The sequence below is a fragment of the Nelumbo nucifera genome, chromosome 6, assembly GCF_055504915.1.
Source record: "Nelumbo nucifera cultivar China Antique chromosome 6, China Antique-T2T, whole genome shotgun sequence".
In the NCBI taxonomy this organism is placed as follows: domain Eukaryota; kingdom Viridiplantae; phylum Streptophyta; class Magnoliopsida; order Proteales; family Nelumbonaceae; genus Nelumbo; species Nelumbo nucifera.
The window spans coordinates 16,762,746-16,787,730 of record NC_142654.1 but is presented as its reverse complement, the minus strand read 5'-3'; the positions used below and the strand labels follow the sequence as shown (position 1 = coordinate 16,787,730).

At 35.6% G+C, this 24,985-nt stretch overlaps 1 protein-coding gene and 1 long non-coding RNA gene across 6 annotated transcripts; one reads left to right on the top strand and one right to left on the bottom strand.

The window, feature by feature from the left end:
- The first annotated feature begins 732 nt into the window (after nt 1–732).
- Nucleotides 733–1,602, top strand: LOC148790633 (uncharacterized). Its single transcript, XR_016077053.1, has 2 exons — nt 733–1,213; nt 1,317–1,602. It is a non-coding gene; the product is annotated as an uncharacterized LOC148790633 (long non-coding RNA).
- Nucleotides 1,603–5,692: 4,090 nt separating this feature from the next.
- On the bottom strand, nt 5,693–17,702 carry LOC104590486 (uncharacterized). Of its 5 annotated transcripts, none has more exons than XM_010249174.3 (7): nt 17,494–17,690; nt 17,321–17,383; nt 12,627–13,089; nt 8,923–8,987; nt 7,018–8,767; nt 6,724–6,928; nt 5,693–6,239 (listed from the first exon to the last, which is right to left on the bottom strand). In XM_010249174.3, the coding sequence occupies exons 3-7, from the start codon at nt 13,015–13,017 to the stop codon at nt 5,981–5,983; spliced, it is 2,670 nt and encodes an 889-aa protein (XP_010247476.1). In that variant the 5' UTR covers nt 13,018–13,089; nt 17,321–17,383; nt 17,494–17,690; the 3' UTR covers nt 5,693–5,980. The 5 variants fall into 5 exon arrangements, with proteins under 5 accessions (XP_010247476.1, XP_010247496.1, XP_010247489.1 ...); XM_010249194.3 differs by having other exon boundaries at nt 7,018–8,284; nt 17,494–17,689; XM_010249187.3 differs by lacking the exon at nt 12,627–13,089 and adding an exon at nt 11,972–12,042 and having other exon boundaries at nt 17,494–17,688.
- Between the last annotated feature and the right edge of the window lie 7,283 nt (nt 17,703–24,985).

Below are 24,985 nucleotides of genomic sequence, written 5' to 3'. Positions count from 1 at the left end.
AAATTAATGATGGATTTTGAAATCCAAGGTTCTAAGGTACACTTACTTTCAAGGGTTGTCCCCCTTTGCTATGCGCATGTTCAGGACAAACCTTGTAGGATGTAATTCATTTATTTAACTTTTAGTGTCCACTTTATATATATATATATATATATATATATATATAAAGAAAATATATAAATTGAATATATGAAAAACAAATTCTAATCCATTGTAGAAAATTATAATAAACAAATATATTTATTATAATTTTTTCTTTATATAATCTATTGTATGTATAGAGTATAGACATGAGCAAGGCAAGTATGGGTACAGTTGAGGCACGAACTTTCATATAAGGTGTTAAAGGGGTAAAAACCTCAAAACCCATGTATTTAGAGTTTCGGGGGCTTGCCAATACAATATGATATGCTCAATACATTTTTTACATTGTGTGAAATTTTGAACCTTACGTATAAAATGACAAATTACTTTTATTTACACTATATAATTAATGTGAATATTGCAGATACATATCATGTGTATATTTTGAGGCTTAAGCCTCGAAATTACACGTTGCCTCTTGAGTACTCAATCAATCTCTTTGTCTTTGTCTTCATTAGCTTTAAAGGAAATCGGATTCCGTTTTGTCTATAAGAACTGTTGAGTCGGATCTTGTACTGACTGAAGCCCATCTCACTTTAGAAGCCTGAATTTGGATTGACTCCCCACAACACATCCTAACTATGCATTTGAAACATCTTCCCACAGCATAACCCAACCGTGCATTAGAAACATTTTCCAATGACAAATACTGGAAAGTGGAAATATTTTTTATGCACAGTTAGGATGTGCTGTGAGATGCATTCTTTGGGGAGCTAATGCAAGCATTTTTAACCCATCACATAGACTGATGCCAAAAGTACATGAATTCTACCTTATGGCTTAAAAAAAATCGGCATCACAAAAGTGGTAACGAATCAGGTGGGTTTTGATGGATCAAAAGCCTTTACGGCATCATAGATTTTTCCATATTGTGTGTTTTGAGATAGCATTCCAGGTTTATAAACAGCAGCGGCTGGCAGTGGCAGTGGCAGTGGCAGTGGTGTTAGAGGCTGGTATAAAGCCACGAGCACCTTGAAGAAGAGGTGAAGAAGGAGAGTTTTGAGATTACGGCCATGAGGCTCTTCGGCAAACACATATTTCCCCGACAAATCGTACTTGCGGCATCTGGGCAAGTGCTTCCGATTCCGACTACTGTCTTATTCTGTGCCCTTTTTATTTTCATTTCTTTAATCGATCAATCTGTTTCTTCTTCTTCTTCTTCTAATTTACAGGCTTTTCTTCTTGGCTTCGACGACCTATGACGTGCACAGATCCATCAAGAACAATCAGACACCTCCCTCAAACGAACAAGTCCAAGCCCTTGAAGATTACATCCGGTCTATTCGCCCATCACCTTAGATTTCATCTCTTTCTTCACTTTCTATGTGGTTTGAACTTTGTATTGAAAGCAAATTCTAGCTCTAGCTAAACTGAAATTGCTTTTATGAACAAATGTATGGACTGTTCTATTTGATATTTTAATATAGGATTAAGATCACTAGATTCAGAATGGTAAAAGGTTGGATGTGTTGCATCAATTATTCCTTTTTCCTTCATTTTTTATTTCTCTTCATTATAATAATAAAAATAAATAGCTTGTGTATGTGCTCTGTGCAATTCATCCAAAGCCTAGGGATTGAACCAATTATATCAAGACCCAAACTTGGTTCATCTAGTTTGATAGAAAATAAAATAAGAGAGACAGAAAACTGAAAACCTTTTATAGCCTTAATTTGTTTGCTGTGCAAATTTCTTTTGCATTAGGGTAAACCAATGCATGGGATTGCAAATAGATTGAGTGTAACTTTTGCTTTTGATTTGATTGTAAGAAGTAAAATGTGATGTGACCCCACCTTATACAAAAGGAGTTCAAATCAGCTCCCCACAACAATGTCTCACAGCACATCCCTACCGTATATTGGGAACATCTCCCGATGATAATACCAAGAATGATGAATGTCATCATTGAGAGATGTTCCCAATACATGGTGGGGATGTGCTGTGGGACATTGTGAGGGGCTGATTCGGTCTCATACAAAAGAGAGCGGGTAGGAGGATCGTTATTTGTTTAGCATTGGAATTCGAAGCCAGATGATGTGGTTCCCACTTTATATGGGAGAGACTTTAGGTAGGAGGAAGATGATGCGAATCTTGCATCAGTTTTTGAGATGCAAAATTTGCACTGTCAAAGAGTACAAATTTGAGTTCAAATAATCATTACAAACAAATGGATAACAAGTGAATGAGGTGCAAAATTTGCATCTAGTTCAGTTTTGAACTAAAAACAAACAGAGACTTACGGAGTTCCCCTCAACTTTCTATTTCTTTTTTATTTTCTATATAAACAAAAATAATACAAATTCTATTGAGCCCAAGGTTCAATTAACCAAACCATGGCCCTATATACCAACCTTATTCACTCAACTCCTCGTCAATTTTGTATCATAGGCAAAATTCAAAATACCACAAGAGTATTAGAAATGCAAATTTGAGAGATACATTCCAACTCATGGTTTACTTTCAAACAGAGTTATAAAAAGTATATATTATAAGTCACAATAAAACCCTCCTATGTCTTAATTTTCTGATTTTCTCTAATAAATTCTATCATTACTTCATTTTTAAAACACACTCTCTCCAATTAATAGTTGGTGCTTGTAATATCTCCCTTCCTCTATTAAATCAATTCTTTCCTCTTAAATGTCCTTTGACCACTTTTCACTCTTAATGTATAAGGGTATAAATTAGATAGGTTGGTTCAGTCTCAAGGCCTAATCAAACCGGCACAGTCGGATTGGTTACGGGGCCAATCGAAACCGACTACTAATAGCATAAAACCGATTTTGATTTCTTTTCGCATTAATCAATCGGTTAATCGAACAAAATACCGAAAATACTGGTCAATTATACAATCGATGGTCAGTGGAAAAGACAACGAGAGAGAGAGAGAGGATGTTACATGTTAGGGCTGACATGGTTTACAGGGGCATAACCCTCAACCAATTCATTAGTTTTTAATATTTATCAAACCGAAATCAACCAATTTTATTTGAAAACGGACCACTTTGGGTCGAGTAAATCCGATTTGGTTTATTTCATTTAATGAACAGCCCTATTAACGCAAGACCAACCCTAGACTTGGACCCTAGCAAGAGCTTGCTGATGACAAAACCCAAATTTGCCAACTTAGAATTAACCAAATTTGACATCTCACGTCAATGCTCACATGGATCTCCTCCTCTCATTTATTACACATGGTTATTTATTTTTACATGAACTTATTAAAAATGTAAGAAATCACAATAAAAACCTCTTATTTTTTTTATTTTCTATTAAAATCTATCATTACTCCTTATAATAAAATCACTCACTTACTCTCATTCTCCAATAGTCAATGTTTATAATATCTCTTGTCCTTCATTAAGTCCCTTATTTCCTCTTAAATATCTTTGAACCCATTAGTATATATTAGATAGGTTGGGTCAAGACTAACCCTAAACATGAACCTTGGCCAAGAACCACACTGATGTCAAAACCCAGATTTGCCAACCCATTGCATGGGTTTCCTTGCTAGTTATAATAAAGTGTTTTGAGTTTTTCTTTTACCAAAAAATACTAAGTGTTCGAGTTGGTAGTTTAGATCAAGGTTCAAAATATCAAAATGTACTGGTGCATATTGACCAATACAGGGAATTTGGACATCTGGCCACTTTTGAAGGACAATACCCTTCTTAGGGATGTCTTGGCTAAATTCATAAAAATTAAATACTTTTTAAAGAAAATCTATGATGCTAGAAATACATGATACTAGAAGAGTTTTGACCAATCAACCCCTGGCTGAATTTTAATAAATACCACTTGATTGGTTATTACTAAGGACTTAAATATTGACACGATACCGCTGACTTACAATGTATCCATTGAGTTGTGCGTATTGACACAATACACCTTAAAAAATTGCAATTTGCGTGATTTAAACCTAAGTTTGCTGGTGGCTTAGAGCCTTTTCTTGAGCAATCTTAAGCCACAAAGCTAGCTTATAGCTTGTGATAATAAAAGAAGTAAAATAACTTTTATGTTAACATGCTATCTAAACAAATGTCATATGTTTACGTTCAATAATTTTAATATAAAATTAAAAGGAATAATATTCAACATTAGTATTTTATAATTATTAATGGATTAAATAACCTATCAAATCCACATTTTTATAAAAATGATTTTTACTTTCAAGAATTTATACAAATAAAAGTATTAATAATAAAATAATTATTTTATTACTTAAAATTTATAAATTTGTACATGACATGTATCTTGAAATTTTTATACAACTTTATAAATTATTAATTAACATTTTAATTTACACTAAATAACAATATATTTATTATTATAAAAATAAATTTTTTTGTTTACAAAACATTCGAGAATATAATATTGTTTATAAGAAATGCAATATGAGTGAAAAATAAAATTACTTCCTTTGATGTTTGTTTCCTTTAGGTTGCATTTGGAAACAATGCAAATGGAGTGCAAATCCCAGTTCAGGGTAAATTTGCACTGACTCACTTTTGCCTGTATTTGGCAACATCACATTTATGCATTGACAAATGACAGACCAATGCATATTTACATTGATAATAAGATGTAAAAGTACATCAACAAAAAAGAAATAAATTTGTATTTAAGTGGGCTTTTGATAAAAAAAAAACATATGCTTTATTGGAATTCATATTTGCATCCATTACAATTAAAAGTCCATTGGAAAGAAGGTAAATTTATCAGTGCAAAACTAACTCAAATTTGCAATTTATATGAACCGTTTTACACTGTACATATTTGCATTCACACTTATTTGCATTGTTTCCAAATACATCCTTAAGAATTATTAAGACATCAATTTCGGTTTGATTAAGAAATTCCTTGTTTTCACTGACACGTGGCATGATTGGAATGGAACAGATTCCACCTATATTGGCATGTATCGATATCAGTCAATACAGACCAGATACGGGCCGATACTATGAACATATAGGACCGACCATGGAATTTTTAAATCTGTTTCAATTTAAAATTTGCCTATCATTAAATGCTATTTTCTCATTAACCCCTATGAACTCTAAATGGTTTAGTGCTAAATTTACTTGGAGATGAGTCGATCTCTAAAACTTAAAATGGAACTTTTAGAATTCAAAGGTGCATTTAGATGTTTAACCGAACAACCACTAGCCTTAGAAATGCAGCAAGTTTTAGAGTTCAGAGTTCGCGGTTGCTAATAAACTATTAAAAACAATAACGCGACGACAAATGTCGTACCTGGGTTCTAAATATTGACACGGGCCGATAAGTACCAGCATATCGGTCTGTGTCAGTTCTTTTTTTTTTTTTTAATGTTTTACTTATTTTTTTCGAATCGGTTCAGAGGCACCGGTTTAAGGCTCCGGCTGCCCTCTGAACCAGTGGCTGACCCGATACAACCCTGTAGGGGCATATCGGGAAGCCACCAACATGATACATATCGGCCGATACATCCGGCTGCCTTAATGCTCTCGATGCATTTTGGAGAGAAATTTCATAACTTTCGATTTTGAATTTTTTACAACATTTCTCATTTATGCTAACAAGGGGGAAGGAGACACTCTTCATTAAGCTAATTGTAGAAGTTACAAGTTCCTATTATCTTATACATCTTTATCATGTTTCAGTCTTTCTCAAAAGTTCTTCACCATATCACCTATGCCTTCGACTGCAAAAGCACATAAAATCCTATGATATTTACACAAAAAAGCAAAACAAAATTATGCTTACAAACACTATAACAACAGATTTTGTGAACATATAGATGCTGCTAATTTTACAACTACATAGATTTGGTACAATGAACCAGATAACCAAGAATTTACACATCAAGACTTCCATCATTGCCTTTGGTATCATCACTGCCTCTGTCATCTAAACTATCATCATAATCATTAACATTCCTTAACTTTGCACTTGCATTAAGTGAATCACTGGGTACTGCCACATCCATCCAACCAAGATCCTCCCCCTCGAGGACTCCAGGATTGTCAACCCAATCTCCTGCATCAATACCCATCCCCTCCAAGCATATGGGATCATAAGCTCCTCTTGCCATTGGTTTATTTAGTTTTGATTGCCTGGTCAAATTCAGAAACAGATCTTAAGTTCATAAGCTGTTAATCCACAAGGTATTACTTTCAAGGAAATAGACCGTCTCTTGCCACTGTTTCAAGGGTAGGATGGAAAATCATCCTCCCTGCCTCTCTCTATCAACTGCATGTTAACATATGCAGCCATGCAGGGATGTTGGTTCAATCTCGCTCTAATGAAAAAGAAAAGAAAATGATTCATATGCAAAATTTTAGAAAAAGAAAAATATGATCTATAAACAGTTCTGGCCCCCTTTTTTGCTTCTTTTTTCTCCAGTCCAAAAGAATATGGAAGATAGATGGTTGGGATCACCAAAAGCCTCATTGTGGACTAGGATATTTACTTTGCAGTTCTGTTGAATGACTGGTTCACAGGTATATACAAGGAAGATGCAGAGAGGGCAGCTTCTTTGCATACGATTAACCTGATGGATTTACTGTAGGAAAAAGGGAGGGGGAGAGAAAATGTTACCTCTCCTGAAGGCGCAGGTTATAGTGAACAAATATAAGGTCATTCAACCTCTCATGCTCCAACCGGTTTCTCTTCTTTGAATGGATACGCTCAAACATGCTCCAATTCCGCTCACATCGGGTCCCACTGCATGTTTGACTTGAAATTCTAATAGCAAAGCGTTGCAGATCTGGATAGTCTGCTGCATATAGAGACCACCATGTAGCTGTAGAGTAAGACAATAAGCATTAATTATCATACAAACATGCAATAAGAATGAACAATTTGGAAAATACTAGATAAAATGGTGCTGACCTGGGGCCAAGGATTCACGACCCCTTACTGCCACAGGTCGACTGAAATCCCCAACAGCATCCTCATAGAAAGTAATGTGTCTCGTAATCATTTCTTGTGCAGTTAGGTTAGGTTCTAAAGTCTCAATGCAATCAAGTAGGCCCTTTTGGATCACTTTATTGGTGGAGAAGCTAGGGTTATAAAATATAGATGGATTAAGATAGTAAGCAGCCGCATGAAGAGGACTATGGAGTTCCTCTTCCCAGATTTGATCAATTATTTTCAGGTATGGATAGTATTCAGATTCTTTGTTGTTGAATGCCACAATAATGCCTTTCCTTGCCTTTTCCATTGCATCGTATATGTAACCCATGGAAGGCCTTTCTTCAGTATCAATGAGGTGCAAGACAGTAAGTAGGGGTTTAGTAACCTTCAAAATTTCAGCACAGAGGGACCAGAATGAAGGGTCCACAACAGTTTCCGCCACTTCAATCCCTGCCCTTTGCTTAGAGAAAGCCGATTGCATCCAACTGGTACTGGTAAACATTTCATGGAGAGGGTCTTTCAAAGACACAATGCTTTGCAGTGCTAAGAAGTTAGTTGCAAATCTTGTAATGGCAGGCCTAACAATATCTCTTCCACCAGTTTTTTTCCTCATTAAATTGAGGACCCATGCATGGTTATATATGAACTGACTTATTCTTTTTGCCCTTGCCAAAACTTCTTTTACCTGGTCCATTTTTCCAAATTCCTCAAGCATTAGATCAATACAGTGTGCTGCACAGGCACTCCAGAAAAATGTCTTGTATTTGTTCATCAATGCTTTTCCTGCAGCTTTATAATTTGGTGTAGTATCCGTAACAAAATGTACAATATTCTTGGGTCCCACGTCTTGAACAATGCTGTCAAATAGATCCAGAAGTGCCTCTGAAGATTTTGTAGTTTCTGTTGCATCAACAGATCTTAGGAACATGGTACCCTTGGGACAATAAGCAAAAAAATTTAGAACCGTACGATCAGTTCTATCTGTCCATCTGTCAACCAAGACAGAGCACCCAGTCACTTCCCATGACCTTTTTAGTTCTTGGCATAGTTCTCCTGTCTCTTGGACAGTTTTGTTCAGCAGCTTACCTCTCAAAGAATGATAAGATGGCATTTTATATCCAGGGCCTACTGCAGCAATTGCATCTGCCATCAATTGGAAGTAGAATGAATTTGCTGCGCTGAATGGTATCCCAGCATCATACATGAATTTTGCAACGGCCATGTCTGCTTGGTCCATGCTTTCCTGTGAAGCAAAATTCAGGTGCATAAGAGGTTGAGCAGGTGCAGTAGTAGGAGTTAATTGCTTCTTGTGCCTTTTTCTTCTACCAGAAGTCCCCTCCTCACCCTCTTTTCCCCTTTTCCTGCCAATACTTCCTCGTGCAGAAGTTCCCTTAGGGCTCCTCTGGCCTTCATCATAATTTCCTTCCTCCCTATCATGAATATAGGAGATCAAGGGTGTCTTGATAGTTTGTGATTCTTTTTGCCTCTTTAGCTTTTCCAAGACCTTAAAACCTAAATGCTGCTGCATTTGAGCTTTAACGTCATCGGGAACTTTCTCACAGGGAGCTATATTTCCCCTTTCCCCGGCTAAATGTTGCTTCAGTCTAGAAATTCCACCCCCAAGGATAACCTTATGGCAATATCTGCATTTAATCTTTTGTCGATCCCCATTTACCATCATTCCATGGGCCCAGCCAAGATCAGTAGCTCTGGGAGGTGCCAATCCCTTTAATGAATTGAAAATTGAAAGAGAAAGTACAAAGTACATATGTGAGAAATAATAGAAATTATGCATATTAGAAGGATAACTATATAAGAGAAACAATTGAATGAAGTAAACACCGGATGATAATAATAAATGCACTTATGATATTTACGCACTTGGTCTTCCTTTACTGTAGAAAACGCATCAAAGAACTCCCGTGTCCCCACCATTTGTTGATGTTCTGATCAAGGACCAACAAACAAATAACAGAAAATCAGATGAAAAACAAACTTCGCAAAAATTTCCTGTTTTTGCAATTAGTTGAAGAACAAATTTCATTAATGATTTAAAATTCCTCTTCTCAAATATACTATTTTAATGGAAGAAGATACTTCTTCATGGCGTAAAAGGAAAGTGAAAAATCATGTGGAAGGCAGTTAGGGCAGCAGTGGAATGGACTGTTTGGGATGAAAGGAACCGGAGGATCTTCAGCAAGAAAAGAAAATCCAAAGAAGAACTCATGGACAACATAGAAGTCAAAGTGGTACATTGGATAAAAACATTGGAGGCCATTCAAATATTTTTGGTGGATGATGTTGATGAAAGCTCTTTGGGCAATCTGGACCCAGCAGGAATTGTGAATGTATTTAGAGCAATGTTTTAAAAGGTGTGGGAGGTGTACGCCTGGAGGCGCTCCCAAAACGCCCTGAGGCGTATGCTAGAGGCGCTGACACCTCTGAGGCGTACGCCTCTTGCGCTTTTTTCATGAGGCATGCTAGAGGTGTACGCCTTATGCGCTTCATGCACATCTTATATAAAAAGACAGAAAAAAAGAAAAAAAAAAGGAAAAGAAAGGGAAGGGAAAGAAAAAGAAAGAGAAGAAAAAAAGAGAAAAGGAAAGAAAATAAAAGGGAAGAAAAGATAAGGGGAAAGAAAGTGGTTTGCCCCATTCCCCTTCGGCTGGGAGCTCGCTTTGCTCGCTCGCCTCCGCTTTGACAAGACCCCCCCCCCTTTCAACTAATGTTATGCATCTTTCTTCTTCTTAATATAAAAGATTTATTAAAAATAAAGGAAAAATGAGATCCCCCCTTCCTCTCATCCTCCTCCTAACCCCCAGCCTCCTTGTGTTCACCTGTTCGGGAGGCTTACACCTCTTGCGTTCTGAATTACGCCTCACGCCTTTAGGTAGTGGAATGCCTCATGTCACGTCTGGGAGCTCGCTTTGCTCGCTCGCCTCCGCTTTGACAAGACCCCCCCCCTTTCAACTAATGTTATGCATCTTTCTTCTTCTTAATATAAAAGATTTATTAAAAATAAAGGAAAAATGAGATCCCCCCTTCCTCTTCATCCTCCTCCTAACCCCCAGCCTCCTTGTGTTCGCCTGTTCGGGAGGCTTACACCTCTTGCGTTCTGAATTACGCCTCACGCCTTTAGGTAGTGGAATGCCTCATGTCACGCCTTCGCATTTTAAAACATTGATTTAGAGATTCTTTAGGTAAGGTTGTAGCCATGTACTCAGGACTGATGGATTTTGGGGATTCTTTGAGAGCTGAATTATTTGCACTGCTGCAAGGACTATGGATAATGGAGTAACTTTTTTCTGTATAATAAAGAAGTAACTTGGGCTTCAACAGGTGGAGGTGGAAGGGGACTCCAAGTTAGTTATATGATGGACAAGATCTAATACTCCAAGTGCTTGGGTGTACAGGCATACCCTAAAGGAAATAGGCTGCTAAGCTAAGGAGATAGGCACTACCTTAAAATGGGTTAGGAGGATTGCAGATAAGATGGCAGATTCATTAGCAAAGCAGGGGGGTTTATAGGCAACAATTGTTTTGGGCGAAGTTGTAATTGACCTACTCTGTTTAAAACAAGGGCTTGTGTAAGTTCTTTCAACATTTGTTTGTACTGTTCATGATCAAATTTAGTACAATAAAATTCCCTTTCCTGATCAAGAAAAAGTAAGTGATAAGTCATTTAGGTCACCATAATTACAACATACAACGCTTTCCATCCAAAAGTTGGCATTCAAACCAAAAGCAACTTACTGAGGTGCTACAACCAACAACTTGCCAACTAATTGAAAAAACAAATGGGTTTTAGCCTAGTGAATAAAATCTCCAGTTGTGATACAGGAGGATATGCTTCATTGATGTGAATGAAAAAAGTATTACTTTTGTTGATTCTAATATTTTCCATTAAATTTCATTTAACAAATGTGCAGTAATCAGATGCAAAACATATTGATCAAAAAAATAAATCAGATGCAAAACACCAAAAAGGTTCTGCCTCTATTCGCATTTGAAAGTGGGGCCAAAACTAAAGATGTCTAGAGGATGCATATAAACTTTCTCTTCTCATCAATATAAGATTATGAAGGATAACCTCCACAACTTTAAAGAAACACATGCAACACATATACCTGCACATGTATCTGGCTCTTTTGAGATGTAGATGGGTATTCCAGTAGCCTTGGCGCATGAAAATTCTACAAATAACTCTCTAGAGTTTCTAGAATTCCTTGAAATTCTAACAAGAAGACATATAAAATGATAGTCTCAAGTTTAATGGGATTTAATTCAGTTTCACCATTGAATGATCAAGAACCTTTAGGTGTTTGCTTGACGTTAAACAAAAGACATTCTTCAGTTTGACTCCACAAGCTGAACAAAGTCGGAGAGGGGATAACTACTGAAAATTTCAACAGACTAATACTAATACTAATTAACAAAACTTAAATGTTGTGTGTATATAACCAAATAAAAATTCTACTAATGGTGATAGAAAGGAAAGAGAGCCCAGCTGTTTGATAGTCTAACAAACAGGAATACAAAGGACTAATGTGATAGATGTTGACAATGATTAGTCCTTTGGATTGATAGAGTCATTAGTTCATATCAAATCCAATAAGTTACCTTTTAAGCAGTTTCTGGATTGTCACAAAAACAACAAAATGGCTTTCCCTAAATCTACAAATGGATGCCTTCAGAAGTTCAGATAAATAATTCAGCCCTGTCAAGGGAGTCTGCTTGTTTAATACAATACCTCAACCATATACAGTTTCTTTTGACATGTTAAAGAATGCACAAACTAGTGATATTTTCTCTTTTCTTGCAGAGCATGGAAATGGGTAGCACCATATGGTTGGGATAAGGCTTTATTGAGTTGAGCATTGTGTCCAAGAGATTCTTATACCACACATCTGAAACATTGTTGAGGGCCTACCTGGTTTGACATACAGGGGACCCGCTTGATCTTGCCCAATGTTTCAGGTGTGGTCTAAGATGCACTTGTAACTGGTACAAAAGAGAAAAGAACCTGACTGTTAGCATTCCTACAAAAAACATAATACATAAACTATTTTTTGTATGATCATCTATGATTTGTAGTTCATAATAATTCTCATTAGCAAGAAAGAATATGCTAATCTAGCAGGCATTTATGGCATTAGTGTTTCTCCCCTCAAGTATATTAAAAAGGGATGGTGAGAATATCAGAAAGTGCCTAGGTCATCTAAAATAAGTTGACACAGTACACCAAGTGCAGTGCACTTGAGGTTATTTGATACTATATAGCTGAAAAAAATGGTATAGGCATTTAAATGAAAGACCTTTCGATAAAAAAGAGCCATAAATGCCATAAAGAATATCAAATATTATATTTACAACATAAATACATCTATTTTCTTTTATATTTTGATTACAATCTAAGCATAACTTCATTTCTGCTCAACATGTCTAGTGATCTTGTAACTTGTGTTATAAATTGTCCTCTTTATGAAGCTAATAGCTAAAAATTTAGTAATAAATGTTGCAGATGTAATAAGAGCTTTGTACAGAAATATATAAAATAATTATAAGAATAGAAGAAGGTGATTAACCATTAGTCATCTGTTGGTGGGATTCTTCTGCTTCATGCAGGGTACGCAGACTCTCCAGTCTAGCAGCTGCCATCTCTCGATCTGAATCATCTGACTCTGTGTCCTTATCCTCAGATGACGGCTCATCCAAATCTTCTCCATCTACTTTCTTTTGTTTCTTTTCTGTTGTTTTTCTCAATTTTACTGCAGCTAGGTGCTTTCTAATTAGATCTCTTACTTCTTTTGGCACTGCCTCACACCCCCTAATTTCCCCCTTTTTACTTGCTAAATGTTTTTTGAAGCGAGTAACACCTCCAATCATGGTCCTATGGCAATAGTTACATTGTACATGGTGCCTATGTCCTCCAACCATTTTTCCATGTTGCCATCCTATGTCTCTGGGGCGTGGCATTTTATTAAGCAAATTCCAGAACCCCCAATATGCAATTGTAATCCCAATTTATGCAAGCCGAAATCCACAATACTGCATACAATAAAAAGCAAAACATAAAGTGTGCAAAGAATAACACTTAAATGCATATAAAATGCAACATTATTTTAAGGCATAAATTGCATATTATTTCAAGAAGTAGATGAAGAAATAATTCTTCTCCTCTTAATTTTTCACATAAACTAGATCTAACACATACACAGTGAAGTGAGTGATAGAAACAGATCTCCACATTTTAGCAATATATTTTTTATTGGACACAATATTATAGTTAAAACATCTGTAAGTACAAATGGTTAAATCAGGGCACTTTCATTACCTTGTGTGGTAATAGAAAGAGTGGGTAACAAATAATATATATACAAAGCATAGACATTGCATTGCATATATCAAAATAAACCCAAAAAACATGCGCAGTAACAAGAATAAGCATACATAAATTACCAAAGCAAAATTATCAAAATAAAAAAGAAAACCAAAGCAAAAGAGCATAAGAAAAGAAAAACACATTACTAGATGATAAAACATTCACAATGCAAGGATATGAAAAATACATGAAATCTAGAGAAAAATAACTAAGGTAAGAGAAGAAAAAGACATATAGAAAAGAATTAAACAGAAATCCAATAAGATACATGCACCATACAGACAAGCATGATGCCATACTTATTTGAGAGAAAAGGCAGAGCGGCAAGGTGTTGTATTTATGAAATGGATCAATAGAAGAATGGATTTCTACTGTTGTCTTTAATTGGCCTTTTTCCAATTACCATTTTCTGCCTTTAGTTCAAAAATGGCAGAGAGGTAATTAAAGTTTCAACGTCAAAGTAAGTGTAAGAGAAGATGGGATGCTGCCAGTGTTGTTTGGACTTTTCCCATATGGATGATGTGTCTGCAGGACATGTGTCAAATTTTGACACTCCACGGATTCTTGAGGGACACTTCTTAGAAACATTTTCTTTTCTTCTCCTAGTATAGTTGACATAAATGAACAGCTAGTGTACAAGATGAGTGTCATATTTGCTAAAAAAGATTAATTAGGAACAAAGACAACATTCTAAACTCTTCTTTTGTAGGTTTATAATGTTAGAAATTAAAAAAATATGAACTATTTTTCCTGTTGATGTGTATTACCAAATATGAAGTCCTTTTTTGTAGGTTCCATATTACCAAAGGTTGATAAGAGGCAAATGAAATTAATTCCTTCCTCTAGGAAGAAATTTAATTTGGTAAAATGGGAGAAAGTATGTAGGTTGAAGTGGGACGGGTTGGCAATAAGAAGGATTAAGGAAATGAATAAAGCCTTGTTAGGAAAATGACTTTGGAGGTTTGGGATTAAGATAAATGTGTTGTGGAGGGTGGTGGTGTGCAAGTACAGGGTGACTAGATTTAAGTGGGATTCTAATGAGGTTTCAGCCTCATATGGGGTTAGTGTTTGGAAAGGGATATTCTAGGCAGCATATGCAAGATAGACACAACTTTTACTTAGGAAAGCAAGTAGAGCACAATTTTGGGGAGATGAAAACTTATGTCCTAGACTTTACAGGCTAAACACTAAAGACATCATAGTTAATGTTTTGTAAAGCAACGGGATCAGGTGGTTTGTGTGTCTGATTTTCAGGAGGCAATGCTGGACAGAAAATGGGAAGAATTTATTATGATGGTCTCTAGGTTGGAAGCTTCGAACATTGATCTGATGAGGTTGATATTGGATGGTAGAAAGGAAAGTTTACAGTGAAGTCCTATTAAGAAGCCATTGTGAGGAACCAAGAAGTGAAATCAGATCAGATGGCAATTTGGGGTAACCTCATTCCACCTAGAGTTGAGGCATTTGCATGGTTTGTCACACTTGACAGCATTTTAACTTATGATTATTTGAAGGCTAGAGATTTTCAGTTGCCATTGTGATGTATAAAAATAAGGAGGAGGATGCCAAGTACTTCTTCATCAATGGATAGAAATAATTTGGGGTTTTCTTCTTTGACATCTTCAACGTGCAAATATTTTATTCCAGGTAGCCAGAAGAAATCTTCCCATCTTGGCTGAGGATAACAGGTAACAAGAAAGCAAAAATTATTTGTAGTGTAATACCTTTGGCACTTTTTGTTTTCTTTTGTTTGTTTTCTGCTTCTTGGTAAAACTCTTCATCTATCTGGATGCAACCTTTTCCTTCGCAATAAAATTTCTCTCTTGTTATTGAAAAATGCAATTACTTCCTCTAGATCTGTATGGACCTTCCAATGGCTCTCATGATGAGCCTAAAAATTCAAGTGAGCCTGATTCAATTCCATGGGCCTAAAAGTATTCCCTAGTAAGCCCAGGCCCAATAAATTGCTGAGTTGATTCAAAGGCCTGCAATATGAGTCTACTCCAGCAAGCCTAAAGAGCTTGCCAACTCAGATGGACCCCACTGATCAAGAACAAAACTCAAGTGGACCAACACAATTTGCAAAGGATTAAATCATAACCGATCCTCTCAAGATTTTTTTTTGATCGGTAAACAATCTTCTCAAGATTCTCATAGTCAAATCTTTTCATGATTTGATTAGACACTCAAGATTTGATAAATATTTGGGGGGATTTAGAAGATTCATTTTCTAGCAAGTATTTCTTCTTTAGTTTCATTGTTTAAGAAAATAAATATATACATAGATCTCTATATAAACCCATGTAAACACTCTCTTAAGCATTGATTGAATGAATAAATGACGAGTTTTCCCTATTGAAATGTTTGGTGTTGATTCCCAACTTATGAAGGTGGTGATTTCTTCATCTCTAGGTGCTTACTCCTAAAGAAACCTAATAGTGCTGATTCCTTTGGGCTCTATCTTTATGATAATAACAGGTACTCTGTCTATTCACTGCACCCTACTTGCATATCTTTGTTATTAATATCAAATTAAGTCTTCTAATATCATTTTAGTCTTATCCTTTTCTCCATTACAAACCAATCCCCCTAGTTCTCTTTAGCTCCCCTTTATTCTCTTAATATATTGTTCTTTCTTGTCTTCATTGCTTCTGCCCTAAGCTTATATAGCTCTCAGCTCAGACTAGCAGAGAGTCTAGAGACTTCCTCATTGTTTCAAATCCTATGACCTTGTCTCTTAACTGGCCCTTCCAAATTGTTCATCCATGGCCTAACTTGTAGGATACATTTCCTATCCTCTTTACACCTCTATTAGGCTATTAGACCTGTTTCCTTACTTCCCTCGTATTTATCAATTTTACAAACTGCCCCATATTTTATCTGTGCACTATTGATTGTTAAATTTAGGTTAAGTATAGAACTAACAAGATGAGGGCTTTGTGGCATAATTCTATCTTGATTAAGCCAGAGAAATGAGCTGATGTTTTGGGTGGGTCAGACATAAAGCCAGAGAAATTTAACGTTACCAGAATCCCAAATCAACAACTTTAAATTATGAGCTCCTCCTTGAGGTGATGATTCAATGACCTAAAAACAAATTGTCCTTTTTATTACTTTATTTTCCATATCTTCCTTGCATTAACATTTCAGAATATGCTTACTCTCCATTGTCCTAGCCATGATTCCCAGAAGCTCGTTAACCACATAGGTTCTTACACAAACATCCCATTTTTCTAGTTGGGCTTGTTAAATGCCCTCTTTGCAGTCCCCACATTTGGGCACTTTAATCAGGCCCTAAGCTCCACATGTAAAACAAAGCCAGAGCGCTCTTGTTGCAATCCTTTCTAACAGACCTAAATCAAACCTCAAACCATACATTAATCCTCTGAATCTTTTATCAAAGACCCCACAGCAAGCTGAGTCAAACTCAATAAGTCAGATTAAACTGAGAAACAACTTCCTATTCCAGCTCTAGGGTCATGCCAAAAATTTCTTGCACACAGTAGATCCACGGAAAAAAAATGCAACTCAACAAGCATTTTCACAACGGCAACAAAACTCAATAATTCAATTATCATTTTTTGACTTCATCAGAAACATTTTCTCAATTTCTCAAGCTTGGAGCTTCTCTGTCACTCAATGCCTAGTATACCAACAATCAGCTTACTGACAAAACGAGGAAGAGAAGAACATTTTTCAGCAGTCCTGTGAAGTGGCGAACCTCATTTACACTTAATTACCCATCTAAAAGAATGATGAGAACGATGCTTAAAAGGGAGAAAAAACAGAACTTGCTACCCATCCAAGAAAAGGGAAAAGCAGAGTCTCAGAAATTCTCCATAAAAACAACAAATACAAAACGTTGAAAAAGGGAGAAAAAAAAGAACTCGTAGTTACTCGTATAAGCTGCCTCCGACACACAATGACGGACAAGCCGAAACACAGACCGCAACACTGAACCTGAGATCCATCAAACACGGTATCAACACAGAACACAAAATCAAGATGAGATAAACGGCAAAGCCTCGATCAGATTCATCCGGTTTCACGGTTTGAACTTAAAACAGTACCTTTCGATCGAAATGTAGGTATCGGAGTAATCGGCGACAGAAGCCGTCGTTTATCGTCTCGGCCGTTGTTTGTGAAGAACGGGGTGGAGTATCGGAAAAAAGAGGAAACGATAGAAACCCTAAAAGTCGTGATGTACCGTTTCTTGATTTATCGTTTTTTTATCTCTTTCTCTCTCTCGTTTCCCTTATTTGACCGAGAGCCCAAATGCTCAATAGTGTGTGATTTGTCACTTGCGCCGTATCGTTTCGTATCTCGGGCTAGTCAACATCGCGTAACGTCATTTTGTTACATAAATTTTCCGGGAAGAGCAATGCCAAGGATACGATATTTTTTTTCTTTGGACTTTAGAAATGCATCGTAAACCACGTATCTGAAATACTGTCTCGGTTGGAGTGGGTCCCGCACGTTCTTTCTTACAAAATATTCGAGATTTGTGGTATACGCAAATGAAGGGATTTGAAAAAGACGGCACGATTACTTTCAAGACTCAAGACAATTGGGCTGCTTCAGGATTTTGATTACTTCAGTTTTCTTTGGCTCCCACGCCGTATGAAGATTTCCTTGTACCTACCAATTACATTAGTCCACATCAACGGTTGTCCTACGTTAGTGAAGACTTTTATGTTTAGGGCCAAGCCCAACCCAGCCCAGTCCAACCCAAAGTTCTATACATGGGCTCACGTTTGAGTTCAACGCCTGAGTTTGTCTATCCAAGCTCACCCAAGTTGTATGAGCAGCTAATTAGCTGTTCTAGCAATATTGAATTATCCACAAGGACGTGAGGCGAGATAACATGCTACTACAATCTACAATAGTGCTTTTAATGCATGATAAAAAAGGTTTTTTATGCATATTTAGGGTCCGTTTGGTTTAGGGTTGGAATCAGAATCGAAATCTTTGAGGGGAAGAATCAGAATGATCTATCCCATAGTCTGTTTGATTTAGAGAGGAATGAAAGTGGGAATTGGAATCAGCAGGAATGAGATTTCATTCACAAAGCAGAAGTGGGGAAAAAAAGGGGAATGCTATTCCAGAAGAAATGAGAATGGGATTCCAATTCCGTCCAACCAAACAGTTGGGATCAGAATAGCCATTCGGATGCCAATTCCAGACCCCTATTCCTAAAAACAAAACAGGGCCTTAGTACATTTACCTTTCATTTGGGTTACATAATTCAATTTAGAAATGAAAGATGTATAAATGCCATTACCTAATACATACATACAAGCATGCCAATGAATTAGGTTATGTGGTAAATCCTTACCGATCCAGACTGATCCTAACCTGATAGGGTCAGGTCAGATTAGTTAGGTTTTGGGTTGGGTTTGGATTTAGATGAATCCATGCTGAGGCCCATTCACATTGCAGCATTGAAATATATGTATATATAGGCTTGGTTCAGTATAGGTGTAGTATATATGGGACAAGTTGGATTGGGTCAGGTTGATGATGCTTTGGATTGGATTCGGATTGAACAAAAAAAAAGTACAGGCCAAACCCGACCTATTAACACCCCTGATTTTATATGTATATGTTTTGTGCAAAGTTGAGTTGGCTAGGCTTAGGATGCATAATGCTTCAACCTAAGTTTAACCCAAGTTATAAAGCTTGGGCCCAGCCCAAAGCCTGAGAATTCAAGCCCAATCCCTGCAAAAGCTTGAGGCTTCCTAATTTGTAGCCTTAAACGGTGGATAAGGGTGAGAGTTGAATACCCAATTTGAAGAGAAGAACTTATACTGCCTTAGACCCACCTAGCCTTCAAGTCAGGTTGCTTCAGATTTTAGCAAATCCTCGCAAGGGTGGGCCAAGAATTAGACCCACCCCCCTAACAGCTTTAGAGTAAATTTCAAGAATTATATTTACAATTCATGTTCAAGGGAAAATGGTTTCCTTAAAAAAAAAAAAAAAAAAAAACTCAAACAAAGCCCTATACGATGGGTAAAAGTTCCAAGTAGTTATAGGAACTCTTTTTGTCTAATAAAAGAATCCCACGTAAGCAAATGCATCCACTTGGGATAAAGATCCCAATACACAGAATATCTTATGGAGTTGGCAAAATAACGAGAGACCGATGGTCAATAATTAAAGGGGTTGTTTGGTGCCATGGTTGGCTAAAATCCTGTATGGTTGGAGGTCTTTATACTTTATAGTTGTAATGCCTCCATACCGAGAGAGAGAGAGAGGAATCACTTGCTGCTGCATCAAGTGGAGAAGATGATTGGGGGGAGGGAGAAACACAAGCATTTCTTTAATTAAAGGATATTTTGGACTTTTCACCATGTCTGAAACGCATTTGAATGCTTTCGTTGCCTGGCCAGGGTCTTATTATTTCAAATCTGTAAATAATTTTTATACCCAAATTTAAATACACTTCCAAACACCTTTGGCGTCAGAAAAGCAACATTTTCAAACTTTAGAGGTATGAAAAGTGTTATCAAACGCCACCTTAGTAAAACTTCAAGGCATATATCTATTTGGGTAAAATACTTAAACCTCCCTTCAAATTTCTCTTAAATATTGAAACATCCCCTCGCTTTTTAAAATGGACTAATAACTCCCTGTCTTAGTTATTTCCAATCAAATCATTAAAAATTCTCTTTTGTCCTTATTAAATCATTAAATTTCTAAAACAAGGGGAATCATTTGAAAATAGAAAATAGAAAGTGTCCCTTTCTACTTCAAATTTCTATCCTATTTCAAGCTATGATAATTGAAACCGAGCAACTCTATCCACGTACTTGTACTAGTTTTAGGTATATGTTGGGATCTGTTGCAATTTTTTTTCAGCACTTTTAGGACAAGTGTTAATTTTGTAAAGGTGTTTTCATAAAAGTACTTCTATGAAAGCATTTTTATAAAATCGCTTTTATAAAAGTACTTTCATAAAAATGATTTTATAAAAGTGCTTTCATAAAAGTATTTTTATAAAAATGCTTTTGTAAAAGACTTTTATAAAAATACTTTTGTAAAATTTGAAAGAAAATGAAGGATAAAATAATAAAACATGCTTATTGGAGAAAAAGACTATCAAATGCCAAATATAGAATAAGTACTTATTTTTTGAAAAAGTTAGGTGTCAAATGCAAATAAGTATGCTTTTAATTAGGTGCTTTGAGCTTGACTGTATATTTCTCATAAAAGAGGGAAGGCATAGCTAAGACAAAAAAAAAAAAAGGCAAATAAGTTTTCACCTCCGATTGCAGCATCTTAAGGCATTTTGATAGATTGATTGCTGGTTTTGCTGCATGACAAACGCTATTAATGTTTGGCCTCTACATTTTATGCAGATATGAAATATTTTGCCTTAATGAGGTGAAATTTAGTGAAAAACACCCTATTAGAAAATCTTGAGTTATAAAATGTTTACATGTGATTTTATTGTGTTTAATTAAACTGCAATGTTTGATCACTTATGCTGTATTTGGAAACAATGCAAATGGAGTGTAAATTTCGGTTCAAGGTAAATTTACACTTTGATTCATTTTTGCTTGTATTTGGCAACACTACATTTATGCATTGGCAAATGACAGACCAATGCATATTTACGTTGATAATAAGATGTAAAAGTACAGCAATAAAAAAGAAGTAAATTTGTACTCAAGTGGGCTTTTGATAAAAAAAAGCATATGCTTTATTGGAATTCATGTTTGCATCCATTACAGTTAAAATTCTGTTTGGTAAGAAGGTAAATTTGTTAGTGCAAAACTAACTCAAAGATTTTGCATTCACACTTATTTGCATTGTTTTAAAATATAACCTTAGGCTCAAAGATTTTGCACTCTACATACTTGCATTTATACTCCTTCCAAACTGATCCTTAGGCTGTGTTAGATTGCAGGGCAATTTTATTGGCACTAGTACAAATGCATGGGAGTGCAAATGAAAAAAAATGCAAATTCTCGTTTAATTTTGTTTTGGGTTTTACTTTATTTTCCTTCATGTCTTAATTTAATTCATTTGTATTGCAATCAAACAAAATAAGCTAAAATTTGAAACAAAAATAGGTCAGAATTGACACTCAAAATATTTTGCATTGCCATAGTTTTGCATCAGTGCAAATTTATTTGCATTGCAACCAAACACAGCCTTAAGCTCAATTTGGAAAAAAAAAACACAAATATAAATATATACAAAATAATACAAAATATAATATTTTGCACTCTATATATTTGCATTTGTATGACGTGTCATGTTATGTACGAAGGCTATTGTTCAAGTCATGTCAAAACCCACCATGTTGCCACCATTATTAGTTAATTATCATTAGCCTATGGAAGCCAAGAACCCACCTAAACCCAAATTCATTTCACCCATGCATCCTGTAACCTAGAACCTCCCAAAACCAGCTCACTTTTAGCTAAGTCCTAAGCTTCTTAAAACCTAAACCAACCAGTCCACTCTCACCCAAGTCCTAAATGTCTTGAAATTTAGGCTGTATTTGGAAATGATGCAAATGGAGTGTAAATCCCGGTTCAGGGTAAATTTGTACTTTGTTTCATTTTTGCTTGTGTTTTGCAACATTACATTTATGCATTGACAAATGATAGAAAACACATTTTCTAATACATATTTACATTGATAATAAGATGTAAAAGTACATCAATAAAAGAGAAGTAAATTTGCACTCAAGTGGGCTTTTGATAAAAAAAAAGATATTCTTTATTGGAATTCGTGTATGCATCAATTACATCTAAAAGTCTGTTTGGTAAGAAGGTAAATTTGTCAATGCAAAACTAACCCAACTTTGCAATTTATATGGACCATTTTACACTACATATTTGCATTCTCACTTATTTGCATCGTTATCAAACACAGTCAGGTCTTGTTCGTTTTCATCTCTGTAATTTACCTGAGTAAGTGCACTTACCCAGGTAAATGTTTTCTGAGTAACATTTACTTGGGAAAGTGCATTTACCCATGTTCTTTTGATTTCTAGGATTCCCAAGTAAATAACAAAACGACATTTTTACCCATAAAAAAAACTAATATAAAATGGGTAAAGTTATCCCATTGTGCTTTATAAAATTTTCTCTTGGGTGGGAATGTTACTTACCCACTTGGGAAATGGGTATGCTTTACCCGGGAAAGTAGAGCTTATTTTACCGTGGGGCCCATTAATAACTGCAAAAAGAACGTAAAATTGGTCAATGAAAAACAAAAGATACCTATTAACTAACTTTCCCAAGCTTATTTACTAGTAAACAAATGGGGCCTTAAACCAACCAGTCCACTCACCTAAGTCCTATACCTCTTTAAACCTGAAACCAAGTCAGCTCTTATCTAAGTTTTAATCCTATTAAAACCTAAACAAACCAAATCTACTCTTACCCAAGTTCTAGACCTTTTGAAATCCTAAACTCACTAACTCACTACTGATTAAATAATGGGCTAAAATTAATGCTTGAACCAAAAGAAGTGATTTTCATTAGCTAGTCCCACGGCAAAATTCCATGAAAAAAATCACTATCTAGTCCCGTAAAAAAAAAAAAAACCATTTAAGACTATCTAATGAACTTCAGTGGGAGATTGAACAAATTAACATGCTTTATTTTAAGTAAAAGCTATATTGGGCCTTATAAGAATGGCATATTGAAGAGCAGCATGCACACTCCTATAATCAAATGGGTCAAGAAGAAGGGTGGCATCATACTTGAAGATAACATAACTAGTAGGAATATGTGTATGAACATTGGCTTTAAAGCATCCAAATTGCAACTAATAAGAAAATCCATAATATACTTTCTTTGAGAAACAATCAAGTTATCATCAGTACGTTGAGACTCAACACCCAAGAAATAATGAATTGAGTCCAAATCTTTGTTTAATAAATTGCAGGAAGAAGAGAAATTGACACAGATTCCTTATTGCTTGTCAGCAAAGATATCATCAACATATAAATAGATCATTTTGCTTGTACAATAACGAGAAAAATTAACATTAGATGCAGAAAGTTGAATTCTTATAATTTGGAACTTAATTTAGAAAATCAAATATGTAGAGCTTGCTTAAGCCCATATAATACTTTTTTTGTAACTTGCAAACATGAGAAGGGAAGTTAGAATCAACAAAACCTTGGTATTGTTTCATATATATATATATATATAAGCTTATTCTTTAAACCTTGGTATTGCTTAACCTGTTTCATGGACCAATTTGTTAAAGCAACAATGCCCAGAATGACTCTTATGGTGGTTGATTTAAGCTATGGACTAAAAATGTCTTACACGTTGGTACGAACCTTTGAGAAAAACCTAGCTTAGTCTACTAGGTGAGCTTTTCATTGTTTTCATCAATCAAGGTTTTTAAAATTGAATCGGACAATAAACTGGTCAGGATCTGTTTCTCGATCGAACAGTCTGATCGTTCGAACTGAATGGATGGCCTGTTTTGACAAAAAATTAAAAAAAATAAAAACAGCCAAAACCGTTGGACAGTATAAATGGTTCGAATGCCTAGATCAGCGATTTGCTGACCAAATCCATGATTTTTGGCAAAATAATGGTTTTAGGATAAAACAGAATCGATTACCTGACTCGTTCTCAGTTTTTCTGGTTCGACCGTCCAGTCCGATCTGATTTCATCAACATTCCTTTTGAGTTGATAAATCCATTTAGAACAAATGTTATTCATATTTAGCTGCGGTGAAACAAAAAGCCCAATTGCATCATTTTTAATTAAAGCATCAAATTCTTCATTCATTGTTTGATGAATGAATGAAGAAGTTTGTGATAGTGACCATAGGATAGGTTCTAGCATATTGGTGTCAATTGGTAATGAATCTTTCATAATAGATTCCATGAATTGCATCTTGGGAACCAAGGGGGATATAGAAGATGTATTTTCAGCCAATGTTTTAAAAGCCGACCTTGAATTGGAACGGCTTTGGCCACTGGTTTTTGGGTCAGCGATTCAACTGTCTGATTAGAACAGATGACCTGCTATCATTTAAAAAAAAATAAAAGTAATTAAAATAAAAAACAACCAAAAACAATTGTCTAAGTCAAATGAATTATGGCTTCATCTCCTGGGTCAATAAGTTATTGACCAAATTAACGGTTTTTGACTAAAAAATGGGTTAAGAGTGAAACAGAATTGGTTGCCTAAACGGTTTTTAGACCGAACGGTCTGACTGTCCGGGTCAATGATGATTCGAAAACCATGATTTGAGCAATGGGTATAGAGGGAGGTGATATGATTAGGATGGGTTAGAAAATGAAATAGTGGAAATAGCAAAAACATTCTCATCAAACACAATATATCTGCTAATAATGATGTTATTAGTGATTACAATTGAGTTTTAAACATGTAAAGCAAATCTATAGCTAAACTTATATTTGTTAAGGTATGAGTAGCAAGCACACTTGAAAAACTTTAAGAGAAGAGTAGTTGGGTTCTACATCAAACAACTTTTCAAGAGGAGATATATTATTTATTTATCTTTTTTTTGAAGAAAGAGGAGACATATTATTAAGAACTAGTGTTGACATTTTA

What these genes read in the sequence shown, in the direction of transcription:
- LOC104590486 (XM_010249174.3), bottom strand. Translation starts at nt 13,017, where the DNA reads ATGCCACGCCCCAGAGACATAGGATGGCAACATGGAAAAATGGTTGGA. An exon ending in CCACCAACAGATGACTAATG is followed by an intron (nt 8,988 to 12,626) that starts GTTAATCACCTT and finishes GTCCTTGATCAG; the next exon opens with AACATCAACAAATGGTGGGG. An exon ending in TCGTGAATCCTTGGCCCCAG is followed by an intron (nt 6,929 to 7,017) that starts GTCAGCACCATT and finishes CTTACTCTACAG; the next exon opens with CTACATGGTGGTCTCTATAT.